Source organism: Primulina eburnea, chromosome 11, assembly GCF_022965805.1.
Source record: "Primulina eburnea isolate SZY01 chromosome 11, ASM2296580v1, whole genome shotgun sequence".
Taxonomy (NCBI): domain Eukaryota; kingdom Viridiplantae; phylum Streptophyta; class Magnoliopsida; order Lamiales; family Gesneriaceae; genus Primulina; species Primulina eburnea.
Genome location: NC_133111.1, coordinates 9,467,905 through 9,493,191, shown reverse-complemented (window position 1 = coordinate 9,493,191; position 25,287 = coordinate 9,467,905). Strand labels below are relative to the sequence as shown.

General features: G+C 34.3%; 1 protein-coding gene across 6 annotated transcripts; it reads right to left on the bottom strand.

Moving 5' to 3' along the window:
* Positions 1–9,122: 9,122 nt before the first annotated feature.
* On the bottom strand, positions 9,123–15,899 carry LOC140804425 (uncharacterized). Of its 6 annotated transcripts, XM_073160446.1 has the most exons (13): positions 15,580–15,899; positions 15,031–15,166; positions 14,225–14,361; positions 13,903–14,104; positions 13,560–13,798; positions 13,323–13,434; positions 13,075–13,219; positions 12,855–12,997; positions 12,579–12,748; positions 11,989–12,297; positions 11,235–11,290; positions 10,812–11,023; positions 9,123–10,702 (listed from the first exon to the last, which is right to left on the bottom strand). In XM_073160446.1, the coding sequence occupies exons 1-13, from the start codon at positions 15,787–15,789 to the stop codon at positions 9,531–9,533; spliced, it is 3,243 nt and encodes a 1,080-aa protein (XP_073016547.1). In that variant the 5' UTR covers positions 15,790–15,899; the 3' UTR covers positions 9,123–9,530. The 6 variants fall into 6 exon arrangements, with proteins under 6 accessions (XP_073016547.1, XP_073016550.1, XP_073016549.1 ...); XM_073160449.1 differs by lacking the exon at positions 15,580–15,899 and having other exon boundaries at positions 14,225–14,279; XM_073160448.1 differs by lacking the exon at positions 15,580–15,899 and having other exon boundaries at positions 14,214–14,279; positions 15,031–15,157.
* Between the last annotated feature and the right edge of the window lie 9,388 nt (positions 15,900–25,287).

Sequence of the window (25,287 nt, the reverse complement as noted above, 5' to 3'; positions counted from 1 at the left end):
CATACACAATCACTCACAATATAAAAGAGAGTTGAACTTCAAAGATTAGTTGAGTGAGTCTGCACAAAGACAATAAACTTGTGCATGTGTTTTGCATATGAGACATTAAACAATATGCTGATTGTGAGGTGCTGCCTACAATCTTGAGAGCTAGGAGTTCAGTTAGGCAGTAGTGTAAGTCCTAAGCTGAGTGGGTTTGTACAAAGAGTTGTATAAATTAAAGTCTTCTAGTGAACCCTTCCCGAGGGGAAGAAGGGATGACGTAGGAGCATTTGAACTCTCCGAACATGCATAAACAAATTCGTGTCTATTTGTTTATTGCATTTACTTTCATTTTCATTGTTTTAATGATGTATTGTTGAAGTTTTTATGTGTTCTTCAAATACAAAATTATTGCATTCCAGGTGTTTGATAAAATGTTTCAACTAAAATATTTTTTTCTCATTCAACTTGCATATGCCTTAAATTCTTTAAAAATATTTAATAGGTTTTTACGAAGGATTATTTTCGAGTGTCTTCTACTTGGTTTGAACACCAAACTCGATTTAATTAATCGGTGTTCATATTTCAAGAACGAGCTATTGCAGCTCAACGATGATCCCCCTAATCGATCATGTCATGGAATTTTTGATTATTCATGGAATTTATGATGAAACGATAAAATTTTAAAAAAAATTGCATGCTTGGTTTAAAAGAAAAACGTTATATGCATGTTTAATTTTATAAAGTGATGAAAATGTGAAACATTGGAGGAGGTGGAGTAATTGACTATTATGACGATATGAATGGGGATGTCGTGAGGGAAAAGGACCCAGAGGGAGCCCGTCTATGGAGAAGCCACAGAGGGAGCCCGCCGATCGTTTTCTATATGATGATGAAGGCCAAGGCTCAGTTGACATGAGAGTTTCGCTGATGTCCCCGCCACCTAGTACTGTGTTTTATGATAAATGGATCCATCGACCTTATGATGATACGAAAGTCACAATTAACTATCCAAATTCAATAAAAGGAAAACGTATATTCTTATGATGAAAAAGGAAATGTTTATGATAAAATGATGAATGATATGGAGTGATGAAAGGAAAATGAATGAATATGATATACGAATATGAATATGAATATGTTTATGGTGATATGAAATGTTACGAAAATATTATATGAAAAGTTAATGGAAATGTTTTGTTTTAAAGTTTATGCATCTTCATGAAAATGATATTTTAAGTACAAGTATTTTCACTTTTTGTATTTGATCTATATATGTAGTACTTGTATTCAAGATTATAGTGCTCACTAGATGTGATTGATGCAGATGATTATGATAATAATATTATTGGAGGTCTGATGGTTGACTTTGTTGGACTGAATTTGCACATAACCCGAGGACCAACGCTAGTTTTCCGCACTAGTTATGATTTATGATTTTAAGTTATGTTAAAGATATTTTGTGACTGCGATTATGTTTGAGTGGTTTTTTGAGAGGTTATAGTATATGCTATATTTTCAAAATTGTTTTTTAATTTTTCGTAAAATGTCTGACGATTTTTGACGATTTGAACTATGTCCTTTGAGTTTCAAATGTTAGTTGGTTGTTGTATTTTGAAAATGGTACAAGGTGTTTAAAGTATATATATATATAATATATATATATATATATATATATATATATATATATATGTATATTTTGAATTATGGAGCTTAAGGAGAAAACAAAATTATAGTACGTCTTAAGAAAACGAGTAGTGGACGTTTGAGAAATTGCAACAAGCCCAAATAAAATTACATGCTTGGGAGGTGAAGGGTTGGAGGAAACTTTTTCAACAAACAATTCATGGCATGCTCATGTAACTTTTAACTTTTTACACAACCAACAAATTTTCCTTCTCTCCTCCAAGCATTGTGATGGCCGAAATTTCCATTCTATTTTTCTCTCAATTTTGCTTCTTCAATTGTTAAAAAAACTTATCCTTCTCAAAAGAAAAATCCTCTAATTTTTCTAGTGCAAATTAGCGACGATCTCTTTATTGGTGGTGGGCTTTATTTTGAGCAAGGAGTGCTCATAGGAAGCTTGTAGATTGTCTACATATTGAAGAGCTAAGTTGTTTAACAACTTAGTTGGAGCCATCATCAATCATTTGTGATTGATAGGTAAAATTTCTAAAACACTCTATGTATGAGATTTTTGTGTTTTTGTTATTTGCTACACTTAAAAGGGGTGCTCGGTTTTGTCTTGTTCAAAAACATTATTTTTCAAACTTCCGTTACGCTTTCGGGCACTGTAAACCGACCCTCTCCTCGTATTGACAGGAAAAACATTTGCAGATGATCCATATTATGCTGGTCATCTGTTGGTCAGCGTCTGTAGTGACCCTTACCCGGAATGCCTACATTAAAGTTTCACTAGAATGCAATAATTAACTTAATTAAACATAATTAGATTCCTAATATAAAGTGAGGAAACTGGTAAACCATCATAGAATCATAAACCAAAACATCTCTGTTATTCTAGCGGTAAAACCTGAATAGTATGATACAACCAAATGGAACTCAGTACTAAACCAAAATAAACAACAAGAATCAAACCCTTCAAGAAGTAACCTTAAGCACATGATATCTATTGGTCACCGTTGGCTTCTCCTTGTCTGTCCAACCTGAGACCTGTCATGTGGAATAGGTTTTCCAAGATGAAAGCAATTATGTGGGCGACAAATCTCCCAGTACATACAACATGAGTATACAAACCTATATGTGCATGAATGAATCATGAATTTGTGATCAATGATCAAACTGGAAACTCATGCTCAGTCTGGAGGTGCTTGAATGTTTAGCACTTTGTTCCATCGAACCATTGGGTGAATCCCACATTGAATCAGGATCGTGGACCTAGAATGTATTGGGTCACTATAGCATGTTGTTCCATTGGATCTGATGTCAACTAGTGCCCGATCGTCCACAAGAAAAGGTAGTGACCCCATTAGCTGACTATCTCAAGGATACTTCCTCAACATGATATGCAAATACCGCAAAATATTATGAAACAAAACATGCATATAATGACAAGTAAAATTCAACACATAAGCATGCATACTCATATGCATATCTCAGTCAGTACTTACATACCTCTACACCGGTCTGGGATAATAAGGATTTTTACTTACTGATCCTAAAATTATAACCCAAAAAACTGTATTATTCTACAGTTATGCTTCAACTACTATCCCCATATTATAAATAAGGCCCCATCATCAGCTTTTTGGGGTCGATAGCCTCACAGCTCACTCCACGAGTCACCGCTTACTCCGTGAGCTATGCGTAACTCGTACAAATTCGAGAACAACGGGAGAAGATTATAATGCACTAGAAAATGAGAGAATACTTTGAAATTGGTGCACAAAATCTGAATCCCAATCCACTTTACCTAGGTCAAGTTCATATGTTCTGAACTCTACATGTCAACGCCACACCTTTTGGACCCTCTGATCTCTCCTTCGGAAGCTCTGAACTCCTACGCGTCGATGCTTATTTGACACAATACTTCAAAAGGTATGATTGCTGATCTGAAAGCTCATATCTCTGTTCGGAATTTCCAAATTCACTTCGGACATTCTGAATCGACAGTTCTGATCTGCTCTTCAATCATTTTGAACTAGTTGTTGAATAAACACTTAATTTGCTTAAATATTGAAATCTTAATCATATTTAGGTCATACTTTATTGATAACAGAACTTGGGTCACTACGGCATCAGCGAATACAATTAGAGCACCGCTTGAAGACAAAATAATGGGAGTAATATTCTCATCCATAGTAATTGGATCCTCACAAGCTTGATTTGTAAGACGAGCAAAATTTGGAATTTTAGACATCTGGGCTAGATTCAGCCATCTCTTCAACATTTTCCTCCTCAGCCATACTTGAATCTAGAGATTTAGGAGTGGTTGTCTTGGAGGCATCAATGAATTCAAACTCAGACAGGGACTAGACCACATCATCGACCGAGGTCAATGGAATCTCAAGAAGAGTTCCCATCTGGTTTTTTGTGGAGGCAGTCTGCGGCAAAGACTTGGAGCAGAAGTAGTAGAATCACCCATGTGATGAGGAGAGGTAGAAGCATGATCGACGTAACCAAAAATCTATATAAATATTGGGTTGGGTACCTTGAGCACTAGCGGAGCTTCGGTTACTTCAGAGGATGGTTGATAAGGGATCAGATGTTTCCTAGCTTGAGTGTATTGAGTTGAGGAGTTAACAACTAGAGTATCTACCTCACTATACTCAATATTCTTCATAAGCTGGTCACAAGCATAACCACCAGCTTGATTAGAAGTAGGCTTTCCTCAGCCTGATATTCATCATCTTCAATAGGTAGCTCATACTCTTGCCTTTTTAATTTGACCATTATTGAGATTGACAGATTATCCATCTCCAACTATTGAATCACAACCTATTCATCACGAACTTGAAGATTGTGCGGATCAAATTGGCTTTTTTATGTTTAATTATCTCTCGCGGCACACTCTCACGCAGTTCCAAACCGATGAACTCTCTATGGTGCAAGGCTTAAGAGATTAGCTCTGTTCTGCCCACCTTAGAATGTCATCTTCTAGGTCATCCGCAACCTTTAACTTTTTCTCTTTTCTAATCATAGAGAAATGAGTATTTTCCTGTATTATACCAATTTATTAACAAAAAATTCAAGTCTTTTTTGAACTATCTCATCTGACCACTGGATAACAACATTAATAATAGCTTGGGCATTGGGCAGCTTGGCGGGCTCTTCAGCCAATATATCCTTGCCTTTGTCCTTAGGTTCAAAGGTATACAGCCCTGTTAAATGCAATTCTAGCACTTATATTTTCTTTTTATTTGATATGATATTGTTTGTTTTCGAGCAGAATTATTCGTTTTTATATTTTTTTTAGTGTCATATACAGGTATCAAGACAACACATACATATTTTGGTGAAAAAGGCATGGAATTGAGTGGAAACAATTAGGCATGCTTATCGGTTCATGGGTTCCGATTCTGGTCCAGTTTCGAACCGGGTGGTGCGGGAATCGGTTGCGGTTCCAAGGTTCAATCCGATCCTCAGATCAGTTCTATTATTTATAGATCGGTTCAAGTCCTGTTCGAACCAAATATATGATCCGGATCTGACTATTATTATTATTTAATATAAAATTACTTTAATTAATGAACATTTTTTTATTTAGTATTTTGAGTTGAAAATACTGACTAATCATAAAATAAAAATAAATTAAAAATTGATTTTATAATTGAAAATCTAAAATTTATCACGATTTATTAAAATATATTTTGAATACTTCAGACCTTCGTCGAAACTTGAGTTTTGAAATTCGTCGATCGCTCCAGCGGTCTTATTTTTCTTTTGCTACAAACCAATCTTGTATGAATGTTAGCATGCTAAGTGTTTCTGACTTTAAATTAGATCTTTATTCACCAATTATTTTTTCACATACTAAAAATGTTAATTCAAAGCAACGCTTGAGCTTTGAACGTGTAAGACATTTTTTGCAATTGTCACTAATACTGGATAAAGTTGAAAATTTACTTTCCACCGATCAAGAACATCAAAATTCTCTGTAGTATCAATATATTGGCTTAAATAAATTTGGATGTCATTTTAATTTATCTTTTTCACTGATTTTCTTTAAACTTTTGTCGTTTCAGACTTTGAAAGAAGTTGAGTGCTCCACTTTTGCTTTTTATATGTTGGCATCTTTTTTCGGCTGCACACTCGGTTCACATTGTTTGCTAGCGTACAAACAAACAAATCTTGGAGATAATGCATAATTAATTGACTTCTTTTGATCTTTAACTTTTTTTCGAAAAAAATTAGCATAATATTCAAAAGATACGTCTAACTCACCTTGACTTTGACTAGAATCAAGTAATATTACTAAATCACGCACAATTGGGATATTCTCCCGATATTTTGGAAATTTTGTTTCCATATTTGAAATTAAATCACGCATAATAGAATCATTACAGTAGTCAATAAATTTATAAAACATATTGAAAAGCAAATGTAAAAACATGGTTGCATTAGAGTATTTAATGCCAGAAAATTTCAGTTGCTTCTTTAAAAATTTCTACCATAATATTATCGTAATATGAAGTAATTAAATCTTGAAAATGTAACAAAGTATGAAGCAAGTGATATAAAAAATTCCATCGAGTTTCAACAGGAAGAAGAAATTTTAAATTTAATCATGTTTGATTTGACTAGTTTTTTCCAATCACGTCAATTTTTTTCTCTCATGTTATAATTTCCCATATAATTTGATTTTTTTATTAAATTAGACATATGTTCATCAGAGGCACATTTAATACATAAGTTGATAATATGACATGAACATCTAATATGAATCAATTTACCATCTAAAATCGATTTTAATGAATATTTAAGATATTTAATCGCAAGAATATTGACACTCGCATTATCTAATGTGATCGAAATTATTTTATTTTGTATAACATAAATCTAAATAATATTAAAAATATATCTAGCTATTCTGTATGCATTGTGTGACGATTTTAATTTATCTAGCGCTAAAATTATTTTTTGCACAGTCCAAGATTCATCAATCCAATTAGATGTAACAATAGATAAGATTCATTTTTCAAATTAGTCCAAATATCACTTGTCAAACTAACTATAAAAAAATATTTGAAAGATAATATTTTAGTGTTTTTATATTTTATATATATCAAAGCAATATTTCTTAAGTGTGTGCTTAAAAATAGTGTAAAAACTATGTTAAATAATACAAATAAATTCAACAAAAACTGAACTATTTAACAAAACTTTATTATTTAGATATTATAAAAAGTTGAAAACAGTTACAAATTTTATGATGACTTTTCGAGAAATTTCTTTTTAATTGTGAAAGTTTTACCACTTGAAGGATTAATTTGTTGTTGGGTAAGTTCCTACCGAATGATTGTAGCGGATCAGGGTCAAGTTTATGTACCTTGACTAAATGTTTTTTCAAAGGACCGGTATCATTTGAACCACCAATCGTTTTATAAGAATATCTAGTTTTGCAAATTTTACATATGTCAAAAGAGTTGTTCATATCTTGTTGTTAAATAATGATGTTTCGTGCATTTACTTTTTAATAATTTTTGTAAACGAATTTTGTTTGAGCAAAGTGTAACACGATTTAGAGCATCTATATGTCCCCATGTTTTACTTATCTAAGGCAAGATCAGCGTAAAAATCAAATTTCATATCTGGCTGCCAAGGAATAATTTTTGTTTTTTTTTCCAAATACAATTTCCTTATTCTTTATCAAATTTTTTGGGATTTCAATAATAACAGTAAACAAGAATAATCGGTGTGCAGAACCCGCAAAAGTTGTTCTGCGAAGATATAGAAATCGAGTTAAAAAAGAAACGTCAACTTAGAGAAAATTTAATATTTTTGAACCAACTTAGAATTATTTTTTGTATTTGAAAATATAGCATCTTATTTCTTTGCTCCAAAAGGTGAAATCGCTCACCTTAGGCGTCCCTCACCCCCTACCCGACAGGATTGTGAGAGAAAATAAATCATGGTGACTTAGGCAACCAGCAGCAGCTAGACCTTATGCTACACCGCGATTGCTTATTATTATTTTTGTTTTTCTTTAATTATTATAATTGTTAAATGTAATATATTATAGGTTTGATTATTAATAATTTAATTATAATATTCTGTAAACTGTAACTTTTTATTTTAAAAGATTATTTATTCATATATAGTTAATTTTTGTTAACCATGAAAATTGTATTAATTGAATAAAATAATAAAATTTTAATTAGATAACTATGAAAATTATATTTTAGTTGTTTTATCTTAATATTATTTTTATGTATACTATAGTTTAATAGTAAATATTATTATTAAAGATATTAATCAATAAGTTCAATTATTCAAATGAATAAAATACAAATTTAACTCAATTAATGTAATTTTAAATAAATTTAATTAACTATTTAAATTAGTTAATTATTTTAAACAATTTCATCATATAAATTAATTAATAAACATAAATGAATCTATTTATAATTTTAATTATCGTATTAATGAATGTTTTGCGGAATAATTTAATTGCAAATAAAATAATAAAAAATATTAGGAGAACATTCATTTTCGTCAGGACGTTAGAGTTGATGAGTTGAAAATGAATTTTGTTTTTAGTGTAATATTTATATTATTTGAAGTTAGTGTTGCGTTAAAATACAGGACATAATAAGTTTCTTGTTATGTCTTATTTTTCACATATATTTTATTGGGATTATTTACATTCCCCTTCCATATATTTTATATATTTTATGTCAGTGACACTTATCTCTCTTTAAAATTATAACAAGTAAAGATCATGTAAAGATAGATGAGTGCAAAACACATAAAGTGTACGGAAAGTAAACGTAAATTACCCTATTTTATGGTGTATCTGATCTTATCATTAAGGCAAAAACTTATGTAAGATGATCTCACATGTCATAATTTGTAAGACAGATATCTTATTTGAGTAATCCATGAAAATATATTATTTTTTATGCTAAGAATGTTATTTTTTATTGTGAATATCGGTAGGATTGACATGTCTCAAAGATAAAGATTCGTGAGACCGTCTCACAAGAGATCTACTCTACCATTAAACTTTTATTTGATTTCATTACCTAGTTTTGATACTTATATCGATTAATTTTTTTTATTAATATAAATTAATTAGATTATTATGATTTTATGAGGTCATATTTTCTTATAATATATAAGATAGGGGAATAGACTTTTATAACATCTTTTATGGTATCATATTTTACAATTATTTCATTCTCATAACAAAATATTTTATGAGTTAGCAAGAAATTAAAAATTAGTTCATAGTCTTTTTCCACATTTTGAGACACCAATTAGATAGATGATAAGTAAAGATGTCAAAATAAGTCAGGTTTGTTGAATCGACTTACCCTGCCCTATTATATAAAATAGGTGGTTGGGTTAATAATTTTTCAACTCGTCAAAATGGTGGACTGCTCCGCCACATATAATAGCGGATTGCGACGGGTTGTAGACTGGCCTGCCCCTACCTTCCAAATTATACACAACATGAATTAGCACAGCCAGTCAGCTCGTCATACACAAACACAAATCGCACAATTTGCAAGGCTTTACGCACAAATCCCACAGCAAGACAGTTTTCTTGTAAGATATTTAGGCTGCAGTACTACTCTAAACCAGCGGTGGTTGGACTGCAATAGCTGTTTCGAAACCTACCAAATGCAAAATACATTTGAACATTTTGAAAAGATAATCTCTCTTTGCTAGAATCCACCCTGTAAAGGTGTAGCTGCATTTGCTGCACATATGGCCTGTAAAATCTCATTCTACTGTGATTCTTAATTCTTGAATACTTAACCACAAGAATCATTAAATCATGCTGCCATTTCCCCTTACCTACAGAATTTTCAAGCGCATAAGAAAGGACCACCAAAACTTCAGAAGGGATATTTAAGATTGTCTCATTTTAATGAAAAAATTTCTTCCAATTCTCTGTGCAATCCCCTCTGTTTTGTACTAACGTCAGTAGATGCAGTCGAACTTCCACTCATCCTAGCTCTCCAAAATCCGCTCAACTTGGTCGATTTACTCGTGGATGGATCGCCTGGGCTGGTCCTGGCTCCATCTTTACTAAAGCTTGATCTTGCTAGTTCTTGAATTTGCTTCAACCACGACTTGTCTCCCGAGGCCGCGCTTCCCAAGCTCTGAATCCTGTTAACAGAAAAAGTGGTTTCTGCCGTTTCAGGCGTGTTGTTTAAAGGGAACTTTCGGTCGAGATCCTTGACCAAACCGTGGGGACAGCAGAACAAGAGGAATCCAATTAAAGCATTTTCCAAACCTCGTAAAAACGAGTTGTTAATGGGATCCAGACGCTTTGTCTGTCGGTATAGTGCACGCCATTCATTGATCATTTGGACTAGAAAGGCTAACAAGAAAATCAACAGCATCGAAATCCCAATTTTCCTCTCGTTTTGGGGGGAAAACTTGTGTTCCAAGAAAACATAACAGATTGCAAAAATGGCGACCTCACCTGACACTGAGACAATCTCAACTAGTTGGACCCTTTTCTTAATGAATGGCTTCTTAAGAACCATGAAGAACAGTTGAAATGAGGTCATACAAAGTACTATGATCGTTGGAGTTTTTGAGGATGAGTTCTGTAAATAAGCAACAGCCACGATTCCGAGTGCCACACGTTTTGAACATTCAAGAAATGTGTAGTAAATCCTCATAATTCCAAACAATTTTTGAATTATGGGCGCTTCTGCATCTTCCGTTTCGTCATCAGAAGCAATTATTCTGTCATCACGTTTGTTCACACGACCAACAGAAATCTGAGACAGCATGTACTTTGGAGGGCCTCTAAGATCCTCAAATAGAGGACCGAAAATGGTAAGATTAGTTGAACCAGGGCGGTTCTTCCACGTCCATTGGCTTCTTTTACCAGGACCCAGTATGACTCGAATAATTTCTTTATACCATCGAAATATTTGTCCCTCACGATGTACTTCCTTGTACTGAAGCAGCTTCCCTAGCGTGATTCCGCAGGAAAGGAACAAAAACAATGATAACATAACCAAAGAAACTATACTCATGATCAGAAAGCCTATGGCCATTTCAGAAGACGTCCCACCTTGCCACGTTAAATAAAACATAATTTCTTAATCAGGGAAAAAAATATCAAGAGCCAAAATGATTCAGAACGAACACATATTTTGGCAGAGTCGGTTAATTTTAAGTACCTTTGAGCAAAGCAGCTGAAGCTTTGCAGAAGCATGGTAGCGCAAGAATTAGCAGAAATATCTCGAATCTTGGAAAAATAAGAGCTCCAAAGCTCTGTTTTTCGTTGTTTTTCTTCTTGAATTGAAGGATAAAAAGGAATAAAACATGGACCAGAACCAAGGTGCCACCAATTATGGATAACCAAAACATGCTTCTACTGAAATCTCTCCACCTAGAATTAAACAGTTTGATTGGTTAACAAAAGTGACTAGCACATAACTAAATAGTAAATACAAACTCGTTTTACCGAATGCACATATAACAAGATTTCAGACCTTGGCTCTTTACCAGATAAGTGTAGATTGAAGTTTGCTTTTGTCAAAGTTGAATTCACCAAAATAAGATCGAATAGATGAGCATCAGAAGTTTTATAAAATACTTACCCATGTGAATTTCTTGGATCTAAAATATATTCAGCTTGAGGCACAATATTATGGCTCTGCAAAATTGCAATATATATAAGTCAATAATAAGGCCGGAATAACAAAGAATGATTATACACTGAACAAAGCGGCAAACAACCATCTGAGCCTATATTTCTCATGCAGTAAGATGGAGTATGCTACCCTCGCACACGTGTATAGAAATGTAATGAGTTTGAGCTTGTAATTATCTCAAGGACTCCAGCCAGAGCACAACTCAGAAAAATTTAACTCTGAGTACAAACTCATCAAACAAAAATAGAAAAGCTCAAGGTCGAGCTCATGATCTGCCTCATGGGCTCCACTTGGCTAATTGGCTTTGTTTAACGACTATGTTTACGACAGATAATCAGTTTGCATTGCAAGCTCAGGCTATTTCATGAGCAATATCTATGAAATGATTAACAGCGCTTTTATATAATAATATTGATTGTATATAAAATATTTTTATACATATTCTATCCATCATTTACATATATAGAAAAAAAATAAGCTCGTAGGTCATCTGACGAACTTTTGAACTACTAAAGTTGAGCTCAAACAGAATGTTTGAGCTCGAGAAAGACTTTCTCCTGTCTAATCGGCAGGTTCATGAGTTGGCTCAACTCAACTTAGATCCTATTTTTTGAGTGGGAGAAATTTACACACGAACACACAAATGCTGTTGTAACCAGTATTACGTGTTAAAACGCGAATAAAAGTAAGGGCATTTGACCTCAAAATAGGATATGTATTCCATAGGAGTCAATGGCAATCCATACACTTTGGCTGCTGATTCCAGACTGCCAGCTCTTGGTTGAACACCCTTGAAAACTCCTGTTTCACGGATTTCAGAACTATGTACTAGTCGGCTCCTAGAAGAACTCGATCCAACCATCATTGGCAGGACATTTTTTCTCTCCCATGGGAGCTTCAAGTAAGGGATACTCCATTGCAGACCTCTTGCGAATTCATAATATTCTATAGGCGAAGTAACTGCCAGCCATTTAGATAAGGCAAACACCTGAATGTGGTAAGCGATTCTCTGCACAAAGTAAAAAAGACATGGAAGTTGCTCAGAATTCATGAAATGGTAATATTATTTTATCGAAGCTTTTCAAGAAAAATTTCAGTCAAACAAGTTTCAAGTTCTCGTGAAATTTTATCAAAAAAAGAACATTTCCTTTCCTTTTGTCGTGCAATTATATAAAGCATATTGACAAAATTGAATCCAAATTTCTTCATATTTTAAAATCATCGAAATTCAGTCAATGTTAACTTATATTTCTTCAATCCATAAGACTGTAGAGCGAGAAGGGAAATTACAAAAATATATCTTGCAGGGTCGGAGGATAAGATAGAACTTGGCCTGGAGAATGCTCCAAAAGATAAAAGTGTTGCTGTTGAAACAGTGAGAAACCCTCCAATCAAACATGTCACACCAAAAGCAGTAGTAACAAAGGTTGAAAGAATCAAAGATTCCACCGGCACAGAATCTGCACAACAAAAAAGAAAATTGATAATCAAAACACAAAAAACTCCCTCAAATTTATTTTCATAAAGATTCTATGTTTTCCAAGAATTTAGAGACAGAATCCTTACAGTGCCTGATTAGTAGAGTGTTGGACGCTCTATTTTTATTTCCAGAGACATCCGTGGTTATGTTTTCGGGAATATAGACTGATATAGAATCGGCGAGTGCATGTACATGCACGGCATAGATGCTCTTAGTCATCTCCTGGAAACTGAATAGCACAAAACCAAACTGATGACAAAAAGAAATTTAGTCCACAACCAGTAATCAATTTATGAAGCAGCTTACCTGAGCAAATGACCACCAGAGATGGTTATAAGAGATGAGTTAAAGCCAAATACCGGCTTCACGAATTTGATCACAATCGGAATACTCGTTTCTTTTGTTCGCATTTTGCTTGTTGTGCTCAGCCTAACCGTAGGCCTTTGAGAATCTAAAAAAATAAAAAGAATTCAAAACCGAGGAAAAAATTTCCAATAAGTTTCAAACAACGAAGTATTGGTGTAAAACACGAGTTCAAAAGTAATGTCAAATACCATAGAGAAAAGTTATGGGAGGTACAGGAGTGACAGAGGTCCCTTGTCTGCTGATTACTAAGTTTGTTTGCACGCTCACAGTAACAACAGCCATCTCCGCTACATCTGTTAGCTGCAACTTGTAAAAGAAAAGAAAAGGTGAGAAATACAAATATGGTAAATATAACAGGTCTGTTATGCTCGTAAGCACAATAGAAATTAATAAATTCAATTAGGCAGAGGTTCACTATCACCAACCTGATAGCCAAATCTTCGATTTCCAAAGGTATCCCCACTGACGGGCACAAATGATCCTTCACTTGTGGTGATGGAATTTAGAATTTCAGTGGATGAGTTGAGGACTGGTTCCGTGAAATATAAGTACAACTTTAGATTCCTATTTTTATTAGTTGCCAGTACAGTTCTAGTTTCACTTTCAATTGGAAGCTGTCTTTCGGGTATATGAGTCTTCAAGTTCACATTATTGCTTCTTCTATCTGCATGAATCCAAAACAATTGATCACTCGGTATGCATTCAACTACAAATAGAAATCAGGCTACAATTTCATTTAAAAAAAAAATATGCAGCAATTGAACTCACCAATGTGTATGAAATAACTCGAATTTTTACTCCTCGCAAATATGTTTCCTGCAGAGTCTGAACAGAAATTTCTATCCATTACCAAGATCACACGTCCATATTGAATTCTTTGAGATAAACGGACAACAATAGAATATTTCAAATGTGGCTGAACAACGTCAAATGTACTCGGTACAACCTCACCCGCACCATAAACCAGAAGCTGTCAAGAAAGAAGGTAGTCAGCAAGAGCATACTTGAAATTATGATTTCCAACTAAACCATTAGAAAGAAACAGAGCATTGTTGAGTCTCGATCGAGTTTCAGCTGACCATCTACTCACGTTGCAGGTTTTTATAGTAGAACATCTGAAACCACCTCCACCACCACAAGGTTCACTGAAAGATATGTTCACTAAGACATGAGAAGCACTAGTAAAGGGCGTTGGAGTAGTAACATATGCTGTTGGGTTAATAGTGTCTGCAAGAAGTGCAAATTAGATCAGGCTGTTGTTTGGAAAGATCATTTGACAAAAGAACTAAACTTACGCGAAAATATTGTCCTAACATCAGAGGGTGGATCCAGGGAATCAAGGGGGAGAAATGTTGAATTTTAGAAAAACCTTCTAATTTTTCTCATGTGAGGGTTATTGCCCCCCCACCCCCCACCCCACCTTAAGAATCACCATTGCCAACTATTATCCATATTTCAGCATACCCTGCATTTTAGTGTGCAGAAACCTTATCTGCGTGAAGGATATTATTGGATAAAAAATTGTCACTTGAGATTGATTAAAAAACACTTTCCATGGGGTGTTATCCTTAAAAAAGGATAAGCAAAATTGAGAATGCATGATACCATGCAATATATCTTCAAGAATTATAAGCTCCCATTGATGGAAATTCATGTTACATTGATTTAATATGTCCCAAATAAAATTTTGACACTCCTAATGCAAAAAAAAAAGCAAGCTATTTAAAGCCAGCAGCAAATATTGGAATGGAATGAAACGAAATTTTTTCTTATGCATACATATTAAAGACATTTGAAGTACATAATTTTCCAGACTTTAGGTGGATAACACTGCTTAATGTCACAATAATTTGGAAGGAGGTGTGCAAGTAAAAGAAACATAGGAGGATGCTCAACCAACAATCCAATCATAGCCGGCACAGGCAACTCCAGACAACCCATTGGCGCACACCTCAAATGTGTGATTTCCATCTAGCAGACTTGTATAGGTCATATTTCCACCTTCACAAGCTGAAAATGTGCTATTATCCAGCTGCATTTGTAATGTTTGTACAAATTAATTTACAAAATTCAAGGGAACTAAACCTGATATGGCACATTCGATTATATAATGAAAAAAGAACAGATAGCAGGCATTTCTTTCTATATTTTTTTTTAAAAAAAAATTGCAATAAACTAAAATCACAACTTGACAAGTGAATCAAATTAGTCACAGTATAAATACAGCACTTCGTTTTTTACAGGCACATGCATTGAATTGAACCATATTAAAAAAACAAACTTGTTCAAGAAGATTAAGCCGCTCGAAAAGCAAACACAGAGAGATGGCGCTTAAATCTTGAAACCATGTCCAATTTTTACCAGTTACACAAATCAGACCAAAATCGCATCTGAAAAACCCACAAGGAAAACGTATTTTTGCTTGTGTAAGAACTAAGAACCAACCTTGCAATTTGTGGAGCAATCTGTGCAAATTCCGCCATTGCCACCCACCAAAACTTCAAAAGCAAACGTGGCTGATTTTATATTAGAGAACTCACGAGGGGCTCGTAATAATTTGACATAAACCTCAGTGCCAATGCCATCAACTCTCAAACTTAGAACAAGAAGCAACCAACAAAGAAAAATCAAACAAAGAGAAACTTTAAAGCCCATTTCTTGGCATACCACAGAGCATGCAAATGTGGAGTATAAATGACTCTCATACAGTTGTATTAGTGCATCTACTGGTAAAGGGTGTGTGTTTTTTGTGCGTGAGATAGAGATAAGTGAAAAAGATATAAAATAAATAAATGATTGAAGTGAGAGAGTGAAATAGATAAAATGGTTTTAGTGGTGAATGGAGGAGTTGAGTAAGAGATGAGATGAAGCACATGAGATTGACAGAGAAACACCACACACCTAGTGTGTGTAATGCAGTAAAGATAAGAATGGAAGAGAGGGGTCTCTCATGCATGTTGGAAATGGTTTTTAGAGTCAAAAGAATTTTTTGATAATTTGGTGCTGACATTTAATGCTGAGTGAAAAGTATAATATAATCTCATACTTGAAAAAATACATGATAATTTGATTTTGGGTAATATTTAGATTAGATTCAAATAAATTTGTGTACCCATAAATCATGATACCAAAATTTGTTGATATCAATCTCAAGTCTAATAGATATTTTTTTATGACCATAGTTTTTAACATATTTGGTACCGAGATCCAAATTTGAAACTAATTCTTGATTTCGACTTTCAAATATGATAAAAAAAATTATTTGTATTAATATTATAGTTTAAAGTACCTAATGGGATTTAGATAATCTACTGTGTTGTGTTGACATAGCACCAAATGTTGTGTATTTTTTTATCTGAGATGATTATTTAATTTGATAACTTTTTAAATTTATCTCATATGACGTGATGTCTACAAAATTATCATCTTATGTAAAAAATATACATCATCAAGTATTGTATTTTCAACCAAACCGAGGATCCAAATCCTAATTAGCGAGTGAAAGATTCTATGGTAAAAGAGGGTGTATTAAACGTGGAGAGAGACGTTGAAGAGTAAATACATAGTGACAAATGTGCCCAAGATTATTCAGGAGTGAGAGGGACACTCCAATTAAATGAAGGGACCCTACCTTTTTGGTGCCTTCTTTGCCTCTCATTTTAAATGCCATTACCATTAAATAATTCGTGGTTCACTTCTAAAATATTGCACATTATCAATTGAGTAATTCTATGAATTTGGATAAGAGATTATTTATGGTTGGATCTGGTTGAGATGAGACGATATTACGAGTTAATTTAGTGATACAGATCTCTTATTTGAGTCATCAATGAAAAATCATTACTTTTTATGACACACGTATTATTTGTAATTTTAAATTTGAGTAAGGTTGATTAATCTCACAAAAATATAGGCAAAGTTTACTTGTCTCACTATTAGATGAATTGACACACAAATTCATAAAAAAAATGTTTATTGAATAAATTTATTTGAAATTGAATTTTAAACCCTCGCATATTTAATTTTACAATAATTTTAATATATTTCAAATTCAACTCAATATTGGACCGGAGTGATTTCAAATTATTCATTGAAATACTTTCTTAAATCCAAATCGTCCAATCTAAACACCATCTAAAAAATAACAGATTTTTTTTAATATTATAGTATATATTCCTTGATTAAAAAAAGTAAATATTCACGATTTTTCTTTTTTATTAAGGGGATATTTAATACAATTTCAGGGGAGCAAATTGCAATTTTAACCCTAAATTGCTACATTTTTCACACAAAATAAAATGGGATCTAAAATATCTTTTTAGTTCTTATAATTACATTGAATTGAAAAATAATATTGTAAAATAACAAAATTTTACAATAAAATAACGATATTTTACATAATATTTGTTTATACTTATATGAGAGGATTACGCATCTTCCCTTTATGGGTGTCAAAATACAACACGACCCGTCAACCCGACACGATCTAACACGAAAAAATCAGGTTCTGGTTGGGTTTTTTTGGGTTCGGGTTGGGTGGGTTCGGATTAGTACCATGTTAGATTGGTTTCGGGTTGGGTCACGAGTTGACCCAATTTTTTTTTTTTTGAAAATATTACATATATTTTTGTATAATATATGTTTGAACATAATTTATTGTATATTTATATGATAAATTTTCATTATTTAATATTTATTTTTTATATTTTTTTAATAATTGTTTATTTGATTTAGTAAATATACTTTTAATTTTCTACAATTAAACTTTCAAATTTAAATCAGAAATTTTGTTATTATGTGTTTAAATTAATATATTATTATTATTTTTTATTTTTTCGAATTTTTTTCATTAACTTTTTTGAAAAAAATAAAACAAATAAATAAAATTCGGGTTAGGCGGGTTAGACGGGTTGAGTCGGATTAGAGGGGTTGAGTCGGATTAGACGGGTTCGTGTTCGGGTTGAGGGTTTTCGAGTTGCTTCGGGTTTGGGTTGAAAATAAAAAATGAAAAAATGTTGCGGGTTAACCCGAAATCCGACACACCCGACACAATTGACACCCCTACTTCCCCTGTATGAACCTCATATGCATGAATCATGATTATTCTATATTAAAATTCGATAATTCTAAACTTATTCTGTATCTTTTCTTGTTAAAATGTAATCTCTACAATTTTCAGAAAAGGCGTCTTAAAGGTTTCTTAATTTTTTTTAACATGATTATCTTTTTTTATTAAAAAAAACCTTTGACATGATTATTATTAATTAAGTTTTGTAGAATCGTAAGGTGTTTATGCTAAGATGATTAATATTTAAGATAATATATTTTAATCGATAGGTTTTTATAATAAATATTTCTTAGGTATAATAATTGATTTTACTTGATAAAAAAGAAATCGAAATATAGTGTTTGATCAGTTTTACAATTTAAAAATTCACACACACACACACACGCACATATATATATATATATATATATATATATATATATATATATATATATATATATATATATATATATATATATATATATATATATATATGTGTGTATATATATATATATATATATATACACATATGTATAGGTTTACTTATGTTATTGTTGGCTAGAAATGGTTGTTTGATCGCTGTAATTTGGTAAGAGCTGGGACATGATTGTTCCTCAGGCCAAGGCATGGTAGTGCAGTTGCCACCCAATCCAGCTAATGCATGCATGTGTCGAAATTTAATAAATGATTGAGAAATTATATGTATATAAATGTAATTGGGACATCGTTACTATTTAATTAACAGTTTGTGTGCCTACATGCCAAAAAGATGCTCCAAATTCAATTTGAGGAGATATATATTGGGGCTTGGAGAATAAAATTATCATAGATGCACATGAAGAAGATAATTGACAGCTTTTGGAATATCGTGCATGATATTGAAGTCTGAAGGCCTATAATAACCTCTATTTATTTATTTAGTTTTATTTTATGTATTTGTATCGAGTATTTACACAAGTCTCGAACTCAAATATATCCCAGATGATGTTCATAGATTTGTCCCGTAATGACATTATTTCGGAAGATTATAGCAACGATTATCTGAAAATTTATTATTCCTTGAATAGGTGGCGGTGTTGATAAAAATAGTGATTTCTATCTAAGGGTTGTGATGTATTCTAGGAGGTCAGCTCGGAGATAAAAGTGACCTGAAACACACACAAAAAACGTGAGAAAGGGGTCAGAAGGTTTTTCCGGTGTATACTCTCCGACGATCAAGTCAGGAAGAGGAAAAATATAGAGAATGATAATATTATCAATGCTGATATTTATAGTAGAAGAGTTATTGTACGAGTAAAGATATTTCTTAATCAGAACTATTTACTCGTAGGACTCTAGATTTTCACAATCTTATATAACATCATATTAAATCTTTATGATACTCCTTCCTTAAATAGAAGATGTGTGTATATGAAACCCGAGTCCTTCTGATGTGTAGCGGATATTGGACAGGTCGGCCGTGTGAGCCTAGAATGAGCTCCCAGATGACCTACTAATATAACTTGGTTATCGGGCTTTCAACTGTCTGACCTGTCGAGATTGAGTTGAACTTATTTTATGGGTATTAGGTGTCATGTTGGGGAAGCAATGAAGAATAATTGAAGGATTAATACCGGGTGGTAATGACTGTATATTCCCTTCATATAAATACTTATCGAAGTGATCAGCACCTGAAGTTTATGCTACCAAAAACGCATATAAACAACACTTTCTACAAATTCGTAATATTAGCTCAGCCAGATCTTCAGCTAAAACATAGAGGGGTCAACGCGATGATGTTACTGAATCGCTCATCAAATTTGTTTAGAGATTCTCCAGATTTCATCTTGATATTTTCAAATTTTTACATATCTATTGTGAGTATATTCTCCTTTGTCTGATCATTGTCTTCAAAAAGCTGAATCAGCTTGTCTCATATCTCTTTCACAGTGGCACTTATCTTGAACGTATTCATTGTTACCGTTGGAAGCGAAGCCTATAAATAGCCGAGAAGAGCAGCTGAGAGATATAATGAACAAAAACTACCAAGTTTTTATTCTGCTTAAATCTCCTCACAAACTTTCTGTTCACATTCAAAATATTTCAAAAGCTCACACTTAGTATATACATTCATAGCATTCAAGGTTATACATCGAGCATCAATTTCTGGCTAGGACTATGTTAAAGAAAAATTCAAATTTCCAAGAATTTCTTGCACCTCAACTGCATTTAATTTCTTTGGAGATATGTTATAATTACTTCAGTTTTATAAAATAATATATTGTTGAATAACAAAATTTTTTCTAAAAAAAAAAGAATGTGAATTGAAGTACACGTTTGTGAATAAATTAAATTCTTTTATAAGGATTTATTTTTTGGAAAATTAAATAATTACAGATATAATAACTATTTTTTTGGGTAATAATAAAGAAAACTATGTTTTAATAATAAATTTGTGGAAATAGGAATGATACTTTTCACATTAGATATTTGCTAAGAATCTCTCGTTCTCTTGTTTAACCTTAAAAACATTTTTTTACTATAAATATATAAATTATTGACATAATGCAACATATATTTTTAGTTAGAGATTTAAAAAATAATATTTATATTTTAAAATTTTAATTATTTTGTTAACTCCTCATAAATATTCTATAAATTAAAGTTTCTCAATAAATTTTGTTTCTGCAACTGATAGAGATCATGTCATATATTACTCTAGTTTCTATCAAACTGAATCTTGAACAAATCTCGCCCGGGCTCATCGATATTCAACACCTGATGCGACCGGGTGAATTAGGTGTGAGATGGGTGGGCAATTTCAGAGATCGTTAGTGGGGCGCCAGATGGTTTTCTGGTATAGCCACACCGATGTTCAAGTCAATATTTTGTGAGGAGAATAAATATTTCTTGCAAAGGAATATGTATATCCCTTAGTAATAAACAAATCTTGGTATTTTTAGGAGGAAAATCAATGATGATTTTGTTTTCAGTGCCCATCTACTACTCATGAGGGTATGGTTGTCCATGATTTTGTTTTACTGACACTTTAGGTCTGACAACACATGCTTATTTCGATTGAGTCTGTTCACTCTTTTACACGCCAAAGGGTCTCTTAATGATGACCAAGTCATGATACCCTATATCTATAGTTTAAAACATGACACATGTACTGTGATGCTCGGGAAAAATTTTGGTGGCAGAACTCCCCTCGGATTCATCAAACCCCTACTACCCGAGCTCCTCCTTTCGTCTTCTCGAGATGACCTGGGAATAGGATATTCCCCGAGGTATCATCACCTCCCCTGAAATAGTCGGGCTAGCTCGCTGTCCCGAGTAACAAGGAATAGGTCTGGGTGGGAAGCTTATGTAGCATAGTGCTGATGTAAGTATGAGGTAAGCCATAGTAGTCGAAAAGTCTAATATCTCTTTGAATTATGTATCTGTCTGTTCATATTTCTGGCACAATTTTCAAGGAGCATCCTATCCATCCATTTATCTTTGGATCAACGGCTTAGATTGAGTATCCCTTGGCTATATAAAGAAATAAATTTCCACCATTTTCCACATTTCCGCTCTTGCTTTCTCTCCAACTTATCTCGTTTTTTCGGCGTGATGTCTTCTCCTCCGACGATCACTACTTTTTACATCAAGTTTCAACAACTTCGTAAGTTTTTCTACCTTTCTTTTTCCTAAATATGTCAGACTCCACTTCCTCTACTTCTGGAGAGAATGTGCGCGACTCGACTAAGTATGAGTCTGCAGCGGCATGCTATGATTCTTCCTCTTGCCCTCCCAAGAAGCTTTCTTCCAATCATCTCCACAGAAAATCAAAAAAGCAAAAAACCAAGCCCTCTGCTCCTGGCCCTTCACAAGCTCTAAAAAATGGGAAGGGTACGGCCCGGGTTCCAAGCTCGCCTCACCTTGGGGCTCCAAGTGCTCCCTGGTTTTATGCCATGGAAAGAACTCTACGCCCTGGAGCGAAGGAATATCTTAGATTCCTAAGCTCTATTCATTCTTCTTACCAAATCCGGATCCCTAGTTACTCTGATCGGGCTAATCATCTTCCGAATGGTTTGTACTTTTTTCAGGGACCAAATTCGTCTCAGATTTTTCATTCATTCCTTCTTCATTGAAGTGGCCCAATTATTCGAGGTTCCCATTAACCAACTTCATCCTAACTCTTTCCATATAATGGCCGCAAACTTTATTCTCTTCAAAATGCACAACATTCTTATTAACCCTTTTGTCTTCCATTATTTTTTTGTGTGTCGATTTGGGGACAACACCTTTTCATTGTCCGCCCGCTTGAAGAGTCGATTCATTGATGATATTCCTTCTTCCTTAAAGGGATAGAAAGGTAGGTTCTTCTATATCACCCTACCCTCCCCTCTTCCATGCCTGACAGGCTTTCTACCCAACCTTCTTACTCAGTCTGTCCTTCCACGGGCTTATAAATTTGAGGAGCCCTTCAATCGGAACCAAGATCTTGTGGAAAGGAAGAAATTTTTCTTCTTCCTTTCTCCTTTCTGAAGAGAATTTGGTTGCATATGGGTTGAGTGCCCGGGCAGGAGACCCTGCAAAGGTGATCGACGCGATTGCTGACTCGGTGTGTTCAACCCAATATTTTACTTCCCTATTTTTATTGCTCATTACTTTATACTTTTTCTAATAGCTTCGCTCTCTCTTCCCCCTGTTTTTTTACAGATAACTCGAAAATCCAAGAAGCCTCCGCGAGAAGACGGGCCTTGGAAAAGAAGGACGAAGAAGAGAAAAAGGTAGCTCGGAAGACGAATAAAGAGAAAGAGGCTCTTGCCAAGGCTGCTGCTGAAGAGAGCAAGGCTTTGGGTGAAAACCAGCCACTGGTTGAAACCCGGATTGAGAATACAACTAGGGAGGGTGTCCCATCCTCCCAACAGGAAGCCAATCCACCCAACTCTCCTGGGTATTTAGAGGACCACATTCCTCTCGTCCGAAGGAAAATAAAAGCAAACAATACCCCCGAGACGGTCCTGGTAAGTGATACCGAGGACGGGGTGAGGTCCCTTCCTGAGTAGTCCATACGGGCTTCTCCCCTCCGAGACAGACTCACTCCAGTCATCCCGAAGCTCGAGATAATATTTTCCTCGATGGAGTTTCCTTTGCCGGGGTCCGATTGTTGAAAGGACCGATTTCCTCTTCGGAGGAAGCCTACCTCCAAGGACTGGGTCCAAATCACAAGCTTTTTGAGGGTACCGCCCAGGCCTTGTCAACAATTCTTCCTTCTCGATACTTATTTTTTTTAGATAAGTATACTTATAATCCTTGTTCTTATAGGGTCTTCAAATGTTGGTATCTGCTTATGAGGAAGTTGTCGTCGTTGCCAAAAGGGAAGCGACCTGAGCACGGACCCTTGACACATTAAATCAGCAAGTCCAGGGGGAGTTAGCACGAGCCCGACTTCTGTGTGAGGATGCTGTTAATGGTTTGAGAACGGAATCTGAGGTGGCCCATCAACAGTTGGAGGTTGCCCAGGCGGATTTGAAGGAGGCCCGGTAGTTAATGAAGTTGCGACTGCTCGGGCCAACACACTTACTTTGGAGCTTTCATCCTCAGAGGCGCGAGTCAACTCTCTGAAGGAAAAGCTTGATCTCTATAGCACCTGTGCCATTACGGCCGAATCTACTTTGGAAATCCTCCTGCAGTCCAAAGAAGAATGGTGGGCATCCTTCCTCGAATCTCTTGACTTTAAATTCGATTGAATACAAGGCATATTCTTTCGTAAAGAAGGGTTTTGACAGATGTCGGGACCAGTTCGAGGAGGCAGGACTTCTTCCTGTGGATAAAAGGAATTTCTCGGATTTTGATAGGGCCGTTGCCTTGTTGCCTAAAGAAAATGAGGAAACAAGAGAGGAGGATGCTCGGACTTCAGAAGTAGGAGGGGAAGATTCCCATGTGAAAGAGCCTGAAGACCCCCAAATGTAGAATAGGATTGTATCTTCCTTTTTCAGCTCTTTTTTATGTACTCCCTGCCTTCGGGCTTCTATCAATGAAATTATTTTTGTTTGTCTTTACTTTTTCAATACACCACTTGATAACAAAATACCTTGAAATTCTGCAAGAATCCAAGAGTTTTCTAAGTTTCAATGGATAACCTGCTTTCTTTTAATCAATATTTGTCTTCAAGTATAACATTAAAACCTTGAAAAGTACTATCAGTCTTGAAAAATAGTTGGGCTTTCTCGCCTTTTGCGTTTAATAGATTGACAGGGCCTCCTTCCTCTTGTTTAACATAGTACCGGGACCTCATGCCTCCCGGTTTAATAGAGTATCGGGGTCTCATACCTCCGGTTTAATAAATTACCGGGGCATCATGCCTCCCGGTTTCATATATTACTGGGGCCTCATGCCTCATGGATTTATAAATTATTGGGGCCTCATGTCTCCCGGATTTAATAGAGAACTGGGGCCTCATGCCTCCTCGTTTAATAAATTATCGGGGCCTCATGCCTCTCGGGTTTGATAGAGTATCAGGGCCTCATGCCTCCCGGTTTAATAGAGTAATGGGGCCTCATGCCTTCCGTGTTTAATAAATTATAATGATTTGCACATTTTTAGGAATAATATATTTGTTAATATTCCAGATAACAAGTACAATTTTAAGCATAATATTTCTTCAAATAAAAAGCATTCTAGGGCCCTTTCAAATATCGACCCTGGTATCTTCTAAATTCAATGCTCATGAATTGAGTCTTCTTATTACTTTGTAAGGCCCTTCCCACGAGCTTCTAATTTCTCTACTTCTCCAACCGGGTTATATTTCTTTAGAACCAGGCACAACAAGAAAAATACAAATCAACAACACTCATATGACAACGGTTTTTATTAAAATCGTTGTGTTTTTTCTTTTAACAACGGTTTTAACGAAAACCGTTGTCGTAGCCTAAAAATACCCTCTCATAGACAACGGTTTTTTACGATTTTAACAACCGTTGTCTATGAGCGTTTTTTTTAGGCTACAACAACAAATTTAAAAACCGTCGTCTTTCAGATGGTTTTTTTGGGCTACAACAACGTTTTTTCAAAAACCGTTGTCTATAAAAGATTCTGTCAAGGGTCAAAGACAACGGTTTGTGTAAACCGTTGTT

Bases quoted from the DNA above. Each gene is read 5' to 3' on its own strand.
- LOC140804425 (XM_073160446.1), bottom strand. From the start codon at position 15,789: ATGGGCTTTAAAGTTTCTCTTTGTTTGATTTTTCTTTGTTGGTTGCTT. The intron at 13,220-13,322 runs GTATTTGACATT...TTATTTTTTTAG, and splicing joins TCCCATAACTTTTCTCTATG to ATTCTCAAAGGCCTACGGTT. The intron at 12,998-13,074 runs GTAAGCTGCTTC...TGTGCTATTCAG, and splicing joins TCTGGTGGTCATTTGCTCAG to TTTCCAGGAGATGACTAAGA.